Source organism: Cydia fagiglandana, chromosome 12, assembly GCF_963556715.1.
Source record: "Cydia fagiglandana chromosome 12, ilCydFagi1.1, whole genome shotgun sequence".
NCBI lineage: Eukaryota > Metazoa > Arthropoda > Insecta > Lepidoptera > Tortricidae > Cydia > Cydia fagiglandana.
Window position 1 is genome coordinate 14,717,433 of NC_085943.1, and position 22,603 is coordinate 14,740,035.

General features: G+C 35.5%; 1 protein-coding gene across 1 annotated transcript in view; it reads left to right on the forward strand.

Annotated features, from left to right (window-relative positions):
• The window catches only part of LOC134669653 (limbic system-associated membrane protein-like), an 80,195-nt gene extending 57,809 nt beyond the window's left edge, over positions 1-22,386 (forward strand). Inside the window, exons 6-7 of the mRNA XM_063527328.1 lie at positions 12,054-12,211; positions 17,917-22,386. Of these exons, the coding sequence (XP_063383398.1) occupies positions 12,054-12,211; positions 17,917-18,185 (427 nt within the window). The 3' untranslated portion in view covers positions 18,186-22,386. The remainder of the gene's footprint in view (positions 1-12,053; positions 12,212-17,916) is intronic.
• The last annotated feature ends 217 nt before the right edge of the window (positions 22,387-22,603 follow it).

Genomic DNA, 22,603 nt, shown 5'->3' on the forward strand with positions numbered 1-22,603 from the left:
CAAACCTTGGGGCTGCATTTAAATGTACGATACGATTGCTGAACCTTAAGGCGTGCTTTTTCCGTAGGAGCTAAGCGAACCAGTTTTTTGAATCCATGGGAAATATAAGAAACAATGTTTTAAAATTGTGAAAAAAATATATCTTATACTTAAGGATCTGGCAGATACGTTTTGGATCTCAAAAACATGATTAGATAAACTTTGCTCGATAGAAAAAAATTCCAAAGTTACGCCTTTTTTTAACAATAAATCAAAACCAGAGCTACAATACAAACTTTTTTGACTTGTTTTTTACATAAATGTATAGGTAATAAGATAATCTAGATGTTTTGGATCACTTTGTCTCGGTAACATCATTAAAATAATATGTTTCAATACCTACTAAATCCGCAAGCGCCATCGCTCGCGAACGCACTTACGCCCTCTTCAGTCGCGCGGCAGCGCTTGTAGAGGACGGACCTGCGTCAGTGTGTTCCGCGCGGTCACGTGATTTTACCACTTACAAACAATGGAAAACAAAGCATATGAAACGTAAGAAAAAGTCACTAAGTGCTATAAAAACACACTTTCTGATAACAGAAGCATCTAATACTTTACGAGGTGTTTGAAAGCGCCTAGCTTTACTACATCAACAGTTAAAATATTTCAGTATTTTCACTAGGTCAGCAACCAATTTCAATGTAGGTAAATAATATTATATTCCTAGATAATATAATTGTGAGTATGTAAGTATGATATATTTACAGTATTTCACCTTTACTGATATACCTACGTCAGATCTGCAAAATGATTATATTCCTTCGTGCTCTTTGACTCCTTTGAAAATTAGAAATTATTTATTTGGATTGACACAGTATGGGGATGTATAGTGTTACGCTTTTAGTATGAGGGTGCCGAAGGCGCCCGGCTTTGGATCGCATGCAACGTGCCAGGCCCGTCAAGCGTGCAAATTCATCATCATAATCATAAATTTATATAAATATAAAATGTCAAATTGAAATAATTGAAAAAATTACCATAATAGGCATATCGCAATACAATTATTTAAGAACTAAATACATATCACTAATTTTAATATTTGACCACGGTCGACATGAATTAAATATAATTGAGAGTTCAAGGTGCCTACAGGCAGTTCATCTTGCGCTTGGTTGTATTAGTCTTGTTCGAGAAAATGAACACGGTGAAAAATAGAGATTAGAGAAAGATAGAAAAAAATTCCAAAGTTACGCCTTTTTTTAACAATAAATCAAAACCAGAGCTACAATACAAACTTAAAGTGATTGTTAAATAATTAGACTGTTTCTGTATTTTGTGTTTTCTTTTGTAGGTTTCTATACCCACGGGTGCCAAACGTTACAAATATGTTATAAATACTAAGCCTATAGAGTTAGACCAAATCAAAATCGTTGCAGACTTATCTTTGTCTAGCGCTGCCAATCAATTAAATTCCATCATCCGCTCCTCCATCTGACCTTTAACTGAGTTTTCCCTAAACCCGATAAAAAATTTTTTACATATTTTTTTTGTGAGTACCTCTTATAATGAAGGATATTTTTGCTGAGTATCAACATCCTACTAGTAACAATTTTTGACTTATGATTTTAATATTATTTTTCTTTAATGTATTGTTTTTCGGGATGTTTTCAAGCGATTTGCTGAAATTTATTGAATAGTGTTCTTTATTTAGGTATGCCTCGATACTCAAAAACCGAATACCATTTGTCATATAAAAAATTACTCTCTACTCAACCGGTGTTTTACAATGTAGTATACAAACTCTTCGATTATGTTTGCGTTTTCTTATCAGGTTGTCGTATTTAAGAGTAAAATGCTTATCTCTCACCCCAATTGATTAAGGTTCTACCTACCTACCTACCTACCTTACCTACCTACCTACCTACCCTACCTACCTACCTACCTACCTACCTACCTACCTACCTTACCTACCTACCTACCTACCTACCTACCGACCGACCTACCTACCTACCTACCTACCTACCTACCTACCTACCTACCTACCTTACCTACCTACCTACCTACCTACCTTACCTACCTACCTACCTACCTACCTATACCTTACCTACCTTACCTACCTACCTACCTTACCTACCTACCTACCTACCTTACCTACCTACCTACCTACCTACCTTACCTACCTACCTACCTACCTACCTTACCTACCTACCTACCTACCTACCTACCTACCTTACCTACCTACCTACCTACCTTACCTACCTACCTACCTTACCTACCTACCTACCTACCTACCTACCTACCTACCTTACCTACCTACCTACCTTACCTACCTACCTAACTACCTACCTTACCTACCTACCTACCTACCTACCTACCTACCTACCTACCTACCTACCTACCTACCTACCTTACCTACCTACCTACCTACCTTACCTACCTACCTACCTACCTACCTATACCTTACCTTTATATGAACAATACCTTACCTTGAAGCGCTGGTGGCCTAGCGGTAAGAGCGTGCGACTTGCAATCCGGAGGTCGCGGGTTCAAACCCCGGCTCGTACCAATGAGTTTTTCGGAACTTATGTACGAAATATCATTTGATATTTACCAGTCGCTTTTCGGTGAAGGAAAACATCGTGAGGAAACCTGCGTACATCTGCGAAGAAATTCAAAGGTGTATGTGAAGTCCCCAATCCGCATTGGGCTAGCGGGGGGACTATAGCCCAAGCCCTCTCGCGCTCGAGAGGAGGCCTGTGCCCAGCAGTGGGACGTATATAGGCTGAGATGATGATGATGATGACCTTACCTTAATTGACCGTCACCTTAAAAATGTTTATTTCCTTTCGGTACTTTAATTCTACTACGCTGCCATTAAATTAAAACGTTGTTACCGATCACTAAATAATAAGTGCACATGGCTCTGTAAAAATAATAATTCTAAATATAATGATCAGAAACACGTAATGAAAAAAATACATACCTATACAATAAAAACTATAAAAACGTGACCCTTGCACGGTATGGTTAAAATACTGCCATCATAAGATCCTTATACTGTGACCCGTTTGATATCGCCGCCGCGCACAGCGCGCGCTCACGAGCTCGTCGAGCGGGTCGGGACGCGCGGGCGGGGCTTCACGGTTTGCCGCGCACCTCACCCCCTCAGATTCGTTGATGAGTCGAATCATATCGCCTTAAACGTAACAAGAAGTGTTTTTTCTTTAAATGTTGTTCCATTATCCTAATTCTATTATAATGCAAATCATGAGGGAGGTGCTTGGCGTTTTTACAAAAGAATTCTGGAAATATGACATCTCAAGCAGTAAAGACCGTGAGAGAGACTAGACCTTAATTTTTTTTTAGAATCTACCTAGTACATATTTAGTAAATAATTGGCTTGTTTTTATTATAAACATTCTGAAAACACGTTCATATTATAAGTATTCTTGTAAATGAAAAATATTTAGTATTACGTTGTGAAAGATGAAGATGGTTCAATAAAATTTGCCCATCATCTCACTGCCCCAGACCTACCATGCAATGCAAGTCATAGAGAATAATACAATTGCAATTAATATAAACAAATACAAAGAAAGTCGTCTACATAAAACAAAACCCAGTTGCCACTTAATCCGCCGCACCTGGGTTGAGGCCAAAACAAGCCATTTTATCCCAGCGTTCCCCTTTTTAATTCACCCCAGTTTATTTTTACCCACAGAGCATCCTTAACGCGAACCACAAAAAAGTGCGATAAATTTTGTATGTACATAATTTTCTTCCGCTCCAAATAAGGTGAGAAAGAAATAAGGTCTAACCGGAGAATGTTTGCGATACAAACGCTTATTGCAGGCGAAGTTAACAAGATCATCGGACTGTTGGTTGTAAATCACGAGCAGAAGGCCGCATTGAATATTGATGATGCATCTATTCGTGGGAGCCATTTCCTGCCATCGCGGCGGTTGGTGGTTAGACGATCATGTTCATTGATACCGATAAGTATAGTTAGTTATACTGTTTACAGTTATACATATTACAGACCGGCCGATATCGTCCGGCGAACTGGTAATCAGTGGGTCCCTTTACCCATAGAATGTCACTAATAATATTTAAGAGGAGACAGAAAAGGTTTGCCAGTCAACGCAATAAATATCCCGCGACCCTTGTTGGATTTATGTTAAGAATTCATTTGTAATATTAGATCAAAGATTTAACAGTTGCGAAATTTAATTCAAGTTGCATTGATAATTTAGCGCAAATTCAAACATAACTGCCGTATTCGAACTTCAAGATATTCACAAGAGACGACACGTACTAGATCCATTCTAGATACGTTATAGTTTAGATATCAACTAGTTCTCCTTTGCAGCGCAATTCGGGCAACCAATGTCACTTCTACGTTAGATAGAGTAAGATATCTATTAGATGTGAATTGGATCTCTAAGTCATATCCTGCGGAAATCGTTCAAGTATCCCCAGAATCGCGCAAATGTCAAATTTGACAGGTTAGATCTTAAACATATCGTTATCGTATCTTGGTGATGTCTAAAATATGTCTAATAGATGTCTATTTCAAAATCCGAATCGGGCCCTAAGTCATACCAAGGTGATAATAATCCAATTAAATATAAATTTTCAACCGAAGTGAATGGCTGTCGCTCAATGTAGACCTGGATTATGTGAGGCTATAAATAGGTTTATTTATTCCAGTAAGTTGATCAAGTTTACACAGACCACGAGGTTTAATGGGTTCTTTTGTTGATTACAGATTCTGTGTACCTTTAGTGCTTAGAGCAGTAACTGTTATTCAATTTATTTATTAGGTAAGTTGACATTGTTTATATGGTAATTTTATGTTGTACTATCTTGTGAGCGTTTTGGGGCCACCTATAAGCCCGCAAGAGTTGAACACCAATAAAATAAAATAAAAAATAAAATCAACTGGAGGTGTCATCACTGTAATTTTATTTAAGAAACAGTCTGCCAATTTTTGCGGGGAGGGGAGGTCAAATGTATTCAAATTCAAATTCAAAATATACTTTATTCATGTAGGCCTAGCAACAAGCTCTTATGAATAGTAATTAATCGTAATCTAATTATCAGAGCAATTTATTAATGTTAATATTATTGCTATTTGTTAATCTATTGCTATTTTTACTTGATTTGTACTTAACGTATTTGTAAATAGGCATGTCAGTCCATACAAAAGTTTGCACAATTGTCCAAGTTTTTCGGCAGAGGGGTAAGCTCTTGAAGGCGACTCCAGTAATTAAATACTTTAGAGTCACTTGCACCATCTCGTTAACCCGGGGTTAAGCGACTAAACCTTTAACCCAATGGCAAATTGTACTGGTAACCATGGCAACTCTAGGTTTAACCGGTTAAGCCCGGATTAGTGGAATGGTGCAAGTGACGCTTAGTGAGATAAAAAGATAAAAGATATTCATTCGTGACGATCAACATGTCATCATCATCATCATCTCAGCCATAAGACGTCCACTGCTGAACATAGGCCTCCCCCTTGGACCTCCATACGTGCCGGATGGGGGGTGAATGCCATAATCGCCACGCTTGGCAGGCGGGTTGGCGATCGCAGTCGAGTACACCGAATTTGAAGGACGCTGCTGCCCGTCCACTGGTGGTCTTGGACGTAGTTTAAGGACATACCCGGATCAACATGTACAGTCACGAAATTTGAAGATTGGTCACTTTTGAACCTTAATGTCATTACATAGAATCGAAAAGTGACAAACTTTCAAATTCCGTGATAGACCAAAAAAAACCTGAAACTAGCGTTGGTCTTGGCTTGATTTGTGGTTGGCTGGTGGTGGCTGATTGGTCTGTATTACGAGTATAGTGATTGACTTTTGTTTACTTTTACTAACAAGAAGATAGCTTACTTTCTATAATCTTAAAGGCCGGCAACGCACTTACAACCCCTCTGGTGTACCGGGTGTCCATGGGCCACGGTAATTTGCTTACCATCAGGCGATTTTTCTGCTCTTTTGCCTCTTATATCATTAAAAAAACGGAGTAAATCATATTAACGACGCATTATGACTTATTGCGTTTACGTAATGATCCCAAGTCGATTAAAGAGCCTCTAGGCGATGCCTTATGTTATGTAGTAAATTAGATAATCGCATTTATCCTTCCTGATTCGTTGGCGAACAATAGGCTATTCTACCCTCTCTGTATTCAGAAACGAATAATCAATACCAATTCAATAGGAAATGAGGTCGATTCGAACTTACTATCTATTTTGTAATTTTGATCTTATTTTGTTTTCATCCGTGCATGCGTCTAACGAAAAAACAAATTCGTCCACAAAATAAAAATTTGCCAAGATTATAAGTTATTATAATACTCTTACTGAGGTTTCACCTGGCGAAATATAGGTACAAGTGTAAGTACAGACGGTTTTTTTTAGTTAATTCGGCAAACATATTGCAAACCACAAAATCCTACATTGAGATCCTCATATAGTCGCACCAAACAAAGTCTGCAGCGGATTTGATAGCCCACGCAGTGTAAGTGTTATGTATACGTCATAATTTCATAGAAGTTTGACGTTTTAAATGACACCTGCACTGCGTGGGCTATCAAAATCGCTGCAGACTTTTTACGGTCTGACTATAAATTTGTGCATGTCAGCGTATTGTAAATTTGCTGTATTTCAAGTTATTTCTTTGCGTATATTGAATAAAGGGCATTATCGAGCTCGAGAGACAGCAATGCGCTCCGATATTGACATGAATGCGACATAAACACTGCGACGGCCGCTCCAGATCCGAAGAAAAGCTTACACGAACCACTTCTCAAAAGCTTTATTTCTATTGTCATTGCAAAGGAAAATGGACCTTACAAACATAGCATTTAAGTGTTGTTCTTTGTGAACAAAGTAAGAGTACCGCTTTTGATAGATCGTTGTGTGCCAAGACCAAACAAACGAGTCTTGTTATTAACTAACGTTCTTGAACGAAATTACCTAAATAGTAAGCTTTTGGCTAAGTTTAGTACATAATAATTATGCTACCATTATTAAACGTTAATAAGCGTTTAGTGAATCTATTCCATTACGTTATCTATTAATGAATTTCCAGAGGGCTAGATTCGTAATGAATACCTATTTTAATCGAAATTTTAATTAGGCCGAGTAAAGATAAAAAAAAAAGATAAAAGATAAAAAATAGTTTATTCAAGTAGGCATATTACAATGCGCTTATGAACGTCAAATAAATTTACCGGCTCCAACCGTACACCTCTGCCCCGAGAAGATTTAAATCCCCCCTCAATTGGAGGAGGGTATCCCAATATGGGACCGGCAACAAACTCGGCGGGACACATCTTTTCAAAACATTATTACATCTTATAATTAACATGCATTACGAGTAATTAAGAAAAATACAATTTAAATTACTATAGAATTCATGCAATTATACTCAGTGAGTACATAACTTTATAGAATTTGATATAAAAAATAAATATATATGTACATGAAATCACAAATACGTAGCTCTTTCAGAAAACAAATCAAATCTTACAAAAGGAAAAGAAAATAAAGTACTTGTCAGTCTCAAACAGGGAACATGGGCCCGATTCGGATTTTAAATAGACATATATTAGATATCTTTTAGACATCACCAGGATACGATAACGACATGTTTAAGATCTAACCTGTCAAATTTGACAGTTGCGCGATTCTGGAGATACTCTTGAACGATTTCCACAGGATATGACTTAATTCACATCTAATAGATATGAATCTTACTCTATCTAACGTAAAAGTGACATTGGTTGCTCGAATGGTGCTGCAAAAGATATCTAAACTATAACGTATCTAGAATGGATCTAGTACGTGTCGTCTCTTGTGAATATCTTGAAGTTCGAATACGGCAGTATTTGTGGATATTTAATATTATCTCTTTAGATTTAATAAAGATGTTGACTACCAACAGATCTACAATGTAGTTACAAGATTCCCTGTACCAAAAAATAAAAGTGCGACCAAAATCAGAATGATATCAAGTGACGAGCACTACGACGATTTATATCAAAACACAATGACATTACGAGTACTCGGCCGTAATGTCATTATTACCTGGCTCTTTGTAGTAGTTCTTTACAATGTAATTTATTGAGTCAGGCCTTATACTTTCTTGCAGAATGTGAAGCTTTGCTTTTATAATGTATATCTAATACAAAAATCTGATAGCCAGTTTCCCTAGTTTAGTATAAAAATAATTATAAATTCAAAGATTGTGTACTAGATTGGTCAATCAAACTTGACTTTAGTATGTACTTGAAACTGAACGATACTTTAATAATCGGGATATAAATAAAAGACAAAACAGTTTATAGTCAGCGACTTTATTCAAATAAGTTAAGATTATTATCAGCAATTGTAGTTCTACACAAGTCATATCTACACTGCAATGTGAAATTAATAAAACACTCTGGTTTATCAATTTATCATTAGGGTCATTCCATGTGATTTCAACAAATTTGAATTAAAAAGTGTGCCGCATGATTTTTGATTTGCATAAAAAAAATTGAGGATATATTTCATGGTAGCAGAAGTGCTGAACCACCACCAGTTTATTTTTTTTATCTTTTAATTTCCAAGTTTTGCCCATTCGAAGTTAGCAGTGGGGTCAAATTCTTGCTTGTACAAAATCAGACCTAACTTTTTTTCTATAAAAGGTAACGAAATAATTATTACTTTTTTTGATTAGGTAAGAAATGTGGATATTATACTGTATGACAAAATTTATCTGAATTAACTACAAAAAAAATGGTGACCACCCGAAGTGTACACCTAATTGGTCAATTATTGCAATTTTAAAATGGTTCTTGTGCCAACCCTGGTGCATATCAAATATTACTTTTTTCTGAAATATAATGTACTTGCCGTGTTCATCTTGTAAAATAAATATAATTGTGTTAGATCAATTACTTCTAATAGAAAAATGTAAGTGAAAATTGAGAAATTCGAAAAATGCTCGTGTTTGACTCTAAAAAAATCCATGTGGAAGAGAAAATAAAAATTTGATTGTAGTCAGAAAATATACCTGATAAAATTAGTTAATTAGATTTAGAAAAAAAAGTTTTGTTCTTTTGCCTATTTTTTGAAATATGATTTTTTTAACATGCTACTTTTTACAACTATCGATACAAAATGTTTTATGTTATAAATTAATAAAAATGGGACGGTAATTGGTCATACGGATATTATTTACGTTTTTTATGTTCAAATATTTTTTTTGACATGGCAATAATTTCATTTGTAAATTTAATGAGGGAAGAAATTCGACAATGCATTGTTACCTGACAAGGATTGTGAATCACTTGCGAATGTTTCTTAATTTAGCCGTGTAGTGAATAACCGACGCCTCCTGACTTGTTAACAAGCTTTATTTGCATGTTAAATGGCTAAATTACGAACATAAGTAAACGGCCCAATAATCCTTATCGAAGTTCTATAGGAAATCGTATTTATCTAGGAGATAATGAAGTGGTGCAAACTCTTTGTAGTAAGTGCTTGTGTTATTAATAGTTGACTGTTCAAATTCATGGGATCAAGTTCTTTTTCGTCTCAAAATCAAATGTCGAAGAAGCTGAGGTACATCTATCAGAGTGATTTAAAAATATAAGGACCATAAAAAATACACGTTCTTATCATAGCTTCGTTCCCATTTCTCAAAATGAATTAAAAGTGCGACGTTATTCAACTTCAGAAAATTTTGAAGTAGCAAAGGTTTGCAAATGTTTTTTTTTTTTTATAAATATATAAAGTAAATTTCAATCGTCTGGATTTTATTTATATTTTGCCATCGAATTCATTCATATTTATAAGTTTAAGGTCATATGTATTTTAATCTGCATAAATACAACAAGAACGAAAATGTATGAGCCGATTATTGGGCCGTTTACTTATGTTCGTAATTTAGCCATTTAACATGCAAATAAAGCTTGTTAACAAGTCAGGAGGCGTCGGTTATTCACTACACGGCTAAATTAAGAAACATTCGCAAGTGATTCACAATCCTTGTCAGGTAACAGTGCATTGTCGAATTTCTACCCTCATTAAATTTACAAATGAAATTATTGCCATGTCAAAAAAAATATTTGAACATAAAAAACGTAAATAATATCCGTATGACCAATTACCGTCCCATTTTTATTAATTTATAACATAAAACATTTTGTATCGATAGTTGTAAAAAGTAGCATGTTAAAAAAATCATATTTCAAAAAATAGGCAAAATAACAAAACTTTTTTTCCTAAATCTAATTAACGAAGATATCAGCAATATTTGCTGACTAAAATCAAATTTTTATTTTCTCTTCCACATGGATTTTTTTAGAGTCAAACACGATCATTTTTCGAATTTCTCAATTTTCACTTATATTTTTCTATTAGAAGTAATTGATCTAACACAATCATATTAATTTTACAAGATGAACACGGCAAGTACTTTATATTTCAGAAAAAAGTAATATTTGATATGCACCAGGATTGGCACAAGAACCGATTTAAAATTGCAATAATTGACCAATTAGGTATACACTTTGGGTGGTCACCATTTTTTTTGTAGTTAATTCAGATAAATTTTGTCATACAGTATAATATCCACATTTCTTACCTAATCAAAAAAAGTAATAATTATTTCGTTACCTTTTATAGAAAAAAAGTTAGGTCTGATTTTGTACAAGCAGGAATTTAACCCCACTGTTAACTTCGAATGGGCAAAACTTGGAAATTAAAAGATTAAAAAAAAAACTGGTGGTGGTTCAGCACTTCTGCCACCATGAAGTATATCCTCAATTTTTTTTATTCAAATCAAAAATCATACGGCACACTCGATTTGTTGAAATCACCTGGAATGGATAATTATCAATGACAGAAATATACTAGGTAGAGATTCATGTGTTTCTGAGCTTTTTCTAAAAAAAAATTGATGACCTGATTCTCACAGATCCTAAATAATTAATACAAAATATTAGATTCTAATTAACCTTTTGTAATGCCGCAAATTGCTTTATTTATGAACATTTCGTATTAAATGGCTCAGTAAAATGGCGTTTGAAGAACATTGAAGCTAAATTATATTCGAGTTTTGAAGTAAAATTACGGACAAGCGCGGAATGAATGTGACACTTTATAACATTAATGTTGCTGAAAGGAAGTTTGAAATAGTTTTTAATTCAAGCTAGCTTAGTAAAATGTTATAGGTACCGGAAACTAGCTTTTTATGGCAAAATTATGCTTACAGCGCCAGTAAATAGTAAATAGTTTTCTACTGAATGCGCCATTTCATAAATCAAATAATATGATTGTTTGCTACTTTACGGTACTGTATTTTTTCTACGGTACGATACGTTGCCCGTGTGGTGGTCGGCTTTACAATAGCGCCAATCCTCACATAGGATAAGGGTGTTGTACAAGGCGGCTAAGGGCCAGTTGCACCAACCACATTTGACGGACTGATCAACGTCAGCCGGCGCGCCCCAACGCTTTACTATGAATCTTTCCATAGATACTAATTTAGCGAACTCTTTTACGATACGAACAGTTTGGTGCAACCGACCCTAAACCACAAACGAAGCAATAAGCTATTTCGTCACAGGAGTGATGGTCCTCTTAGCATTGGTTTGCAAACCATCCAGGAGAAATTATTATTATTATGAAGGTTTGAAGGTCATATTATCGGTCCGGAAACACCGCGCGCGACAGTTCATTCCACAGTTTAGTAATGTATCTCTATGAAACTCGAAAACATTGTAATCAATAAATATTAGGGGACATTTAACACAAATCAACTTAGCCCCAAACAAAGCAAAGCTTGTACTATGGGTGCTACGTGACCATATACATACTTATATACATAGAAAACACCCATGACTCAGAAACAAATACCTATTTATATTCATCAGTTTCATCACACAATAAATTCCCTTACGGGGATTTGAACCCAGAACCATCGGCTTCACAGGCAGGGTCACTACACTCACTACCCACTAGGCAATGTATAAGGAAATGACTAGAATATTTATGTTGTGTATTGTTTCAGTTTCATCTACTGGTACCGCGGCGACCAGGTGGTGAACTATGCGCAGCGCGGCGGCATCAGCGTGGAGACGGAGCAACGTACGCGCACGAGCCGGCTGCTCATAGCGCGCGCTGCGCCGCATGACTCGGGGAACTATACGTGCGCTCCAAGCAGCTCCGGTTAGTACCTATTCATAGTTACCAGGAGAACGATGAATGAAAGCTAGGGTGGTTCAAAAAACATTTTATTTTATTTTCCGACGAGATATTCATAAGAGACGTACTAGATCCATACGCCTCCAGCACCACATTTCAACTGCTTCCATTTCAAATGCTTCCATTTCAAATGCTTTCATTAGGGTGGTTCACGTTTGTATGGGAAAAATTCAAACTCTAGCTGGAAGAAGCGGCACCCCCTTATTTTGTTACACGTAATATGCTGATAAAATACACCAAGTTTCGTATTTTTATCTCAACTACAAGGGGGTGCTCAACCACTTTGGAAATTTTGTATGTTGTATGAAAACCAAAAAAAAAAAACAAGTACCTATTTATTATTCAGAAAATTTAAGTATCTGTTTTCACATTATTTGCACATGTGATTTATAAGTTTTTAAGTAGAAAAACATTTTTATTTCTATTTTTTATAATTTTTCCAAAGTTAGATTTTTAGAATTTCACCTAAAAAAATCATACAAAATAGAAATAAAAATGGTTTTTCACCAAATAACTTTTAAATTACACTTTCAAATAATGTGAAAACTACTACTTACATAAAACTCAAAAAAAGAATAACTTGATTTTTTTGAATTTCATACAACTTTGAAAAATTTCAAAGTGTTTGACCACCCCCTTGTAGTTGAGATAAGATTACAAAACTTGGCATATTTAGTCAACAGAACAAGTGTAACAAAATGAGAGGGTGCCGCTTCTTCCAGCTAGAGTTTGAATTTTTCCCATACAAACGTGAACCACCCTAAATGAAAGCATTTGAAATGGAAGCATTTGAAATGGAAGCAGTTGAAATGTGGTGCTGGAGGCGTATGGATGGCATTAGTTGGAGCGACAGGATAACTAATGAGAAGGTGCTAAGAAGAGTAAATGAAAGGACAGCTGAACACAATTGCAAATAGACGTGGAAAATGAGTGCACACTTGATACGAACGACTAATTCTTTAAAACTATCTTGGAGGGGCGGATAGGACGCAAACGATGTAGAGGGAAACCCAGACGCAGCTTTTTAGAAGTGAAAGAAAAAGTAGGGGTCGTGTCGTATCAAAAAGTCAAAGAGTTGACGCAAGATAAAGAAAGCTGGAAGATATTCCACCGACAAGAGAATAACTCTTAAATTAATAATGATGATGATGAGGAAAACGAAGTGCAACATAGAGACAGTAGAATTAAACTTTTACTTACTACTCTGGCGCAGTGACCAAAAATGTATCTTGGTCTCCAGCACTACTGCTTGCCACGGGTCCTGTCCAGTTTATCGCCAGTCTTCAACCTGCAGCTCGAGTAGATCCGCGTCCACGACATCCGGCCATCGATATCTAGACCGACCGGCCGGGCGTCAATAATTCAAAACTCAAACATTATTTACAGTAACATGAATAATACATAAATACATATATAGGTAGGTATTTATAAATGCACTTGAGACTAACAGGCCAATTCGATCGAAAGAATTCACTCAGCGCGCCGCACGATTCGGGCGAGAACGAGTTATTTAAATGTTTACTCCTAGCCTGTCAGTTTCTAGTTACCAAAGCGACAATCCATCGTGTCGAGATTTCTCTTATAATATGTTCAAATGTTTACCAAAACAACAGCGAAAAGTGTGAAAACAAATCTTTTTTCACCCCGTTACAATAAATCTAACCCGTACCCGTGACTTCATCGGAGTGGAAATATTTGTTGCGCCCGAAAAATCTATAAATATTTTCCAATCATATTTTCGGATCAACGCATAATCTACTCGTATTTTAAGGGGTGACTGAATACTACATTCTGCCTTATTCGAACTTCAAGATATTCACAAGAGATGACACGTACTATATCCATTCTAGATACGTTATAGTTTAGATATCAACTAGTTCTCTTTTGCAGCGCAATTCGGGCAGCCAATATTATTTTTACGTTAGATACAGTAAGATATCTATTAGATGTGAATTGGATCTCTAAGTCATATCCTGTAGAAATCGTTCAAGAGTATCTCCAGAATCGCGCAAATGTCAAATTTAACAGGTTAGATCTTAAACATATCGTTATCGTATCTTGGTGATGTCTAAAAGATATCTAATAGATGTCTATTTCAAAATCCGACTCGGGCCCATTGTATTATCTATATTCTGTTCGCCAAATCCCGTTATCAATGTTACAATGTTGCAGTTCATTGAAAACAATAAGGGTTGGCAAAAAAAAGGTAGATACCTTTTGCCATGGAACGCCACATATCTTTACGATATCGTATCTAGTTAATCTCTAATTTATTTTCCGAATCGAGCCGTATGTAGCATTAACTCAATTCCACTTTGTAGGTATCATGGGATTTATAGGCGTAAATATTCAACATTTAGGATTTTAGTATAATTTTCGTAATTACTACTACATACTATTTTTAGGCAGCTCTTTTTTATTACGAATTCAATGAATATCTATTTCTCGGTAAAATTATTATCTAAATATTTTCCCCGGTCCAAATTGTGCACAAATGATAAAGTTGGGTCCTAATTACTTCTAGTGTAACCTACATATTGTTTTGTGCCGGGGTAGCAAAAATTTAAGGTTATTTGCGTCAAAATGGTAATACGTAATCTACATACTTCCAGAGTTAATTTACATGTTTTTCGTCTCGATACGAAGAAGTTACGGATAAAGTCAACTTTGTAATTTGTTTATATTGATCATCGCTACTTGAAGTCCAAATGCGTAAGAAATTACATCCGATAAATGCAAATTAATTTAAGCTCGGAACGGTGAGCTATTTGCCTTAAAATATGACGTAAAATATGTCAAATTATAAGGTAAATAGCTCACTCTATCCGAACTATGCAGGTAATAGTAAGAGTAAAAAATAAATATACATATATGTATTCTTTTCAACGCTATAAATGTATTGATGTTTAAAATTACTACTAAAAGCAAAACGATGTCTGCCTACGGTTTCCTAGATATTCTGTTACACAAACGGATTTTTACTATTTGCTTTCCGGTTACACTAGGTAACTTGATTCGATTTCACGCGACAATACTTCAGTGAATTTCACAAACTGAAACCTAAATATGTTGCAGCATACCGGGTGTGGCCTGTAATATGAGCAAATAATTAAACTGTTGGCTGTACTCCTCATACTGACTAACATTTGTTCAGCGACTTTTAAAAATAACTTGTGGTTTGATTTTTAATACACTTTAAAGTTTATTCTAAGACGCAATGTATTGCGAATTTTGTTTTGTTTAAGGCGTGACAAGCAACGTCAATCACAATGATATGGCGTGGCGATGGCGTCCATTGAAGATAATATTTATTTTGTATGAAAAATAGGGAGTCTAAATAATTCATAATTTTTAAAAGTTGTAGAACAAAAGTGTCACCGTTTGAGGAGTACAATCTATGTTTTAATTATTTGCTCATGTTACAGGCCACACCCGGTATAACTTTGTATGCGAAGTTATCGTGACATTATCTTAAAAACCTATCCAATGAAAAAAAATATTTTGCAACTTTTACAGAACACGACTAGGGTGAAAAATTTGTACATAGTTAAAAGCACCTGTATTAGTCTAAAGTTAATTGATTCCATTGTGTTACCATAGCAATTAAGCCATTTCTATTTAAGTTACATGCATGAAAGTGTGTGTTAGCCTATGCTATAGACTTATATGTGTACGAATTAAGTACACTAAATACAATACAGTTTACATAGTTAATTTTCGTAATACAAATGAATCAATTAAGCTAAGACTAATCACAGCTTCTTAACTGCGCTTAGTTACTTACAATATTTTTGCAATTCACTCATTAAGAAATGTATATTTAACACATATGTATATTAAACATACATTTCCTAACACGGCTTTATTTATAACACATGAGAGCAGGGTTTAGCGGACTTACTTCTTATTTAACTTACTGCATTTAGTGTTAGACTTATCCAGGTAGAATCAGGTAAATAATAGTATGTTATTGTCCATTGAGAACTCGTTTAGTTAAGTACGAAGCCAGCTTTATATCCTGTGGACATATCCAAATTTAAGGGCCCTTTTGTCTGTATAAAGGGGTGTTCCTTTTTAGGGTTCCGTACCCAAAGGGTAAAACGGGACCCTATTACTAAGACTTCGCTGTCCGTCCGTCCGTCTGTCACCAGGCTGTATCTCACGAACCGTGATAGCTAGACAGTTGAAATTTTCACAGATGATGTATTTCTGTTGCCGCTATAACAACAAATACTAAAAACAGAATAAAATAAAGATTTAAATGGGGCTCCCATACAACAAACGTGATTTTTGACCAAAGTTAAGCAACGTCGGGAGTGGTCAGTACTTGGATGGGTGACCGTTTTTTTTTTTGCTTATTTTTTTTTTCTTTTTGCATTATGGTACGGAACCCTTCGTGCGCGAGTCCGACTCGTCTATAAACCTTTTCTTTTCTTTTCTATAACAGCATTACTTGTATACAAGTTATACAAGGAAAGACTTTTGTTTAAAATCTATGTATGATCGTTAAATATTGACAGCCACAAAAATGAAAACTAAATTTTTCAAACCACCGATAAACGCTCGGATCATCAACATTTTTCCAGCCGTCGACCATCCAAAACTACCGATTGTTCAAGCCATCCATTAATTTTGCGTATAAATCAGCAGTGACTGCGGTTAGCTCACAGAGCGGATTCGCAAATCGCCCGAATAATACTGCATTTTGTAGATATCATCTGCATGCTGGCATAAATTGGCTAACTAAATTACACCAAATGAATCACTCGACTATTGCTCGAAACAAAAAAGTATTATATCCCTTAGTAACCTCTACTCTTACGCTACTCATTAATCAACAGAAATTGCAAAATTTAACAATAAATATAAAGAGTAATCGTCAGATTATTGTTTGTAATAAGTGGGAAAGCCGATGCCCATTTTCATTTATTAAATGTACGTATTTATCAACCGGCCAATAATAATTCCGATGCTCAATTAGGTAATTGGAGCCAGGTTGTTTAAATAAATCTTTGTGGCTCACGGTTGGAATCTCTTGGAAAGTTGGCATTTGGGGATTTACCGTGTTCCGTACCAACCTGTATAATTTAACCTAAACACCATTTCACACTTTTTTTTAATTCTTTGGTTAGGACAGCACGCCACATTTCAAAATAACTGGCACCAAACCATCATTTCAAAATACGACTAAGTACTGCTCTATTTACAAAATGTATATAGGGATGGTATCCGGTACTAAGATCTTGTCCTATTTAAGTTACATACAGCCACAAAACATATATTTTATTATTTCCCAATTAACAAGTAGAGTTACATTATTTTGCTTAACATTACCATGTCCGGACCCTAAAGTTGGGCTTGTTATGGAAGACCCAGTTTCAAAACTAGTGTTATTTTGTTTAACTACTAGATCAACCAAGAGGTTAATATCCTATTCAAAAAGCATTACTTTATTTGAAACGGATGCCCGTTTCAAATATTTCGTATTCCCTGCTGTATTCGTTAAACACTGGCATTACTCAACTAGGTTAACAAAGTTGTCAACCACTGAATCATTGTGTCATGTTTTTCGCTGTTTTATTTATAAATAAAAGTTCGTTCAAAAGGGGCAAGGCTCACTCTGTACACCTGTCACGTACCAGTCTTGAATGGCGTCATTTTTGTTGCAGAGTCCGCCTCGGTAATAGTGCACGTACTGAGCGGAGAGCGGCCGGCGGCCATGCAGAGTTCCGGATCGTCCCCGCCCGGCCTCAACCGGGCGATCTTGGGCCTCGCCACCGCTACTACGGTCTCCAGCCCTCGCCTGTGGCTCGTACTCGCGCTCCCCGCTGTCACAACCCAAGTCACCACCATCACTCTACTAGTTGCCATTGCTCTAATCAGCGCAGCTTTGGATCTCATCAACTATGTAGTGAACCAAGGGTTAAATTCGAGATGACCAATTTTCTTACACAAGTTTTAAACAATAAGGGAATGTATTCTAGTCATTTGTGTATTCAATTTCAACCATACCATTGTTGAATGTATTTAAATACAACGACTATAATGTAGATACTAATTTTTCGTGTTGATATTACGATTCAATCTTTATTGTCAAAATATTATCGTCAATTTTAATGGTGATTCTATAAAAACTTTGCTCATAGAAGCTCTGAGCCTGTTGAATTATTGAACATTTTAGGCTTTCTTTGTAATTTATGCTACCGTAGCGAAAAATGCGATCAGTTATTAAAATACAAAAATTTATCATACACCCATTCGTTCATATCAACTTGAAATGTGTTAAGGCAAGTTATAACTTGACTTGTATAGTTTGATGCTTACGAGTAACTATAAGAGTAGAATTAATGCGTTGAAGGATTTGTACAGTAATATTAATTAGTTTTAAACAAGTATAGTAATACCAATCTTCGGTATTTTTGGAGAAATATCTTACTCACAGAGAAAAGAAAGCTATGAGCGATTACTAGGTTAAGAAAATGTTACATTATGTCAGTTTGTGGATATGGGAACTCGTACGTAATCTGATTTTCATAAAAATCCGAGTCTTAATTAAAATCGGTTTGTTTTTACATGAATGAGAAGCGGCATCAATGATGGAATCTAACGGCCCGATTCGAACTAAATAAATAAATATTATAGGACAATTCTTACACAGATTGACTAAGTTCCACAGTAAGCTTAAGAAGGCTTGTGTTGTGGGTACTCAAACAAGGATATATATAATATATAAATATGTACTTAAATACATACAAAACAACCATGACTCAGGAACAAATATCTGTGTCATCACACAAATAAATGCCCTTACTGGGATTCGAACCCAGGACCATCGGCTTCACAGGCAGGGTCACTACCCACTAGGCCAGACTGGTCGTCAACTTTAAGATACGTGTCATATCCCATCCTCGTCGCCAATTTGTTATATACTTAATAAATGCATGCACGATAAATCATAACAACTATATTTTTCAAGTCAGTGTCAAAACATAAACATCAACGGTGCTAGGGTAATACGATAGGGTATACGAGGTCGTTAAGCGGGAGGTTGGGCTATGTCAGTGGCGTGCTAACACAGAAGATCCTAAAAGTGAAGAGGATACTCCGAGGTACCCCAGGCAGCTCTGGAGATACTCCCTACATGCGCTCCTCCCTTACATGTTCGGGAGAGAAGTAAGAACAAGACTGACGGCGAAAATCCGTGCGCCTCCTTGGTCCCCTCCCCTTCCAGCTCTAACTCCGATTACAATAAAGCAATTCGGCATCTAGGTAGTAGAGTCCAGGCGCGAAGTTACTCTGTATCTGATAAGAAGTGACAATTCGGTACCGTGAGACGCCGGCTCGGGAACCTACATTATGAAGTGGCAATTGACGACGGACGTGTGTGGATCCGACACCTGGACCAGCTGCTCCCGGCTACAGGAATTCCACGGAATCGCGGCGGAGGCGTGTCATAGCCCAACCTCCCACTTAACGACCTCGTATGCGTATTACCCTAGCAACCGTTGATGTTTAAGTTTTGACACTGACTTGAAAAATATAGTTGTTATGATATAATATCGTGCATGCATTTATTAAGTATATAACAATACGTCAGTTAATATATCTAGAAACGATATAAATTAGATATGCCAATGTCAGTGTCAAATGTAACGTTTCTTCAAACTAAAACCATTTCACAGTGACACATATAATCCATATTGTTTCTATATCTATTAATAGACGTATCTTAAAGTTCGAATCAGGCAGTAAGTAGGTTACCGTCACTTGAGAACATTATGGACAGTTGATTTTCGGGCTTATACGTACTTAACTGACTCTTCAATTCTTTTGTTTTTCCTTCTACCTTAATCTCGACGAAGATTACGAGCAAAACGATCCTGTTATTCGGATCAAAATGAACCAAGATTCAATGCGAAGAGGCTTGTTTGTGTGTGGGATGACTAAGCTGTTAGTTATTCTCGAAACCACAATCAAAGCAAGTAGGCTAATCCGTGGCTTAAATAAAATGTGCTTTATCTTGTTGTTTGCAAACCAGAAATTTGTGTTTACGCCACATATATAAATACTTAACCTTCTACTATGTACCTATTCTGACATCCTTGTTGTGCTTTCAAATTGGCAAGGCGGAATAAAAAGAAGTACACATGACAATGTCAATATATTGTATAAATCAAAGGAAAATTCGATAGTACGATCACATGCAAAATAATAAGGTTATTGAAGAAAACCAAATGGGATCCCTAAGTGCCGCCGCGCGCCGTTCCACAAGTTCGATCCAGATTCCAGAACCAGTGAAATATTTAGTTCGGTAAGTTAGTCTGCACCTCCAATTTCAGTATATTGCCATTTTGATTTGGTAGTGTTCTATTAATGATTCGGAATATCTACAGGTTGTCCAACGGCAGATTTACGATTTTAGTGCGTACGCAGTTCATCTTATTTCCGTGAAAAAAGAAATAGTAATATTTTTTACTATGAGAAGTATTAGAACAATTTAAATTATTTTCAGAAAATACTTTAATTTGTTTTTATTTCGAGTAGAAACACTACTATTTATAAATTGAAATAAATATCATATAGGTACTAAGAATCAAACCAGACGTAGTTTGGTGTCATATTTCTTAGTAAGTACATGACATTTATTTCAGCTTATATTTTTTTTAGTTTTGAAATCGAAAATCTGCCGCTGGATATCCTGTATTTTAACAAACTGCTTGAAATATGAGAAGGACACAAAATGGTTGTACATATTTACATGGTTAACATGACCCTTTGGAGATAGAAGAATAACCGAGGTACTACTTTTCCCTCATTATTTTGCTCAGAGAGCACGACATCACTAGGCAGACTGTCCGCGATACTTGAAGTAATAATAAACTATATTAAACTGGCTATCTCATTCCTTTGTGTTCTACTTTGCAAGTATTCTTCATAGTTTGTTCTACCGGTGTACACTTAGCAAAAGCGCCGTCGTTTGTGCTGTTCTTTTTAGCTTTTCAAATAAATAAACAAAGATAAATAAAAGATGTGTAATTCTTAAGAGAATAAAGAATCTTTAACCGTATATTCGTGACGATCACAAAACATGTACGAACATGCACAGACAAGAACAGCAAGAAAAGAAGAAGTCATTAAGTGTGCATCACGCAATAAACCCACTCAGCATAAAGCGCTGGTCTTTTAGATTGATTTAACTATTTACTTAAAAGTTTTAATTAGTTGTTTTTAATTTTACCCGAGTAAACTCGTAGATATGATTAACATTGAATGAGGTGAACTTATAACTGAATATAAATTATACCTATAAAAACTTATGTTTTAAACGACAGTCATTTGTATATGAAATCATTCACCTCAACTTTGGATACGTTATCAGTTAAAAAATGTTGATTTCGTGCTTATATATTTGTACATACTTATGTAATTTCTAGTGTTACAACTTGCATAAGATAGACATAACTGTATCATATGTTTAAGCTTAACTGTCTATTGCCCAACTTTAATGTTTAAGACAATACCTACATTTTATTGTTAAGGACTGTGGGTTCCATGGGTGCAATGTGAAGAAAATAACTACCAGCTTAATAACCTTATCAACATCATCATCATCATATCAGCCAGAGGGCTTAAAAACCTATTGAGAAGTAAATACCATATTTTCTTCTCATAAAGCGTTGTAAGCCTATACTTAAGAAATAGGTATAAGCCATCTTCCCATGAGGTACTCAAAAGTCTACTTCATTTGAATCAGTGTTAAAATTCAAATTTACTTCTGGCCTAATGAATGAAGACAAATGTTTGCATTCCTATTTTTAGTTTGGTAAAATTCTATCATGTTTAGGAATTGTACTTGTAAATAAATGTACATAATACACGTGAAATAACATATGTAAATAGAGTAAACTTAAACTTAGATCTAAAAATTAAAAATTGTTTGTAATTTTGTGACAGCCAAATATAATTTTGTGTAATAATTCATGTTGTTTTTAAAGCGAATGTTGCAAACATCGCAGTCGTTTAAAAGTAGATAATGAAATGGGTTGTGTAATAAATTATCAAAGTGTAGTTGTATTTAAAAAATGTTATTTAATGATTTATAAGAATAATAACAACTAGTCATAAATTATTCGAAAGCATATATTATCTAGTTTTATTTACAACCATAATGTTAATGATTCCCTCAGGTACCTATGTAGACTTGGTTCACGAGATAACCGCCATGTGGGATGTCGTTTCGACGATCATTGTTCCGATAGTTGTGTCAGCGAACGAAGTGTCACGACATACCTAGAGACCAGTGTTGCCAACTTGGCATAAATCATGCCAGATCTGGCATATTTTCACTCGCTTTGG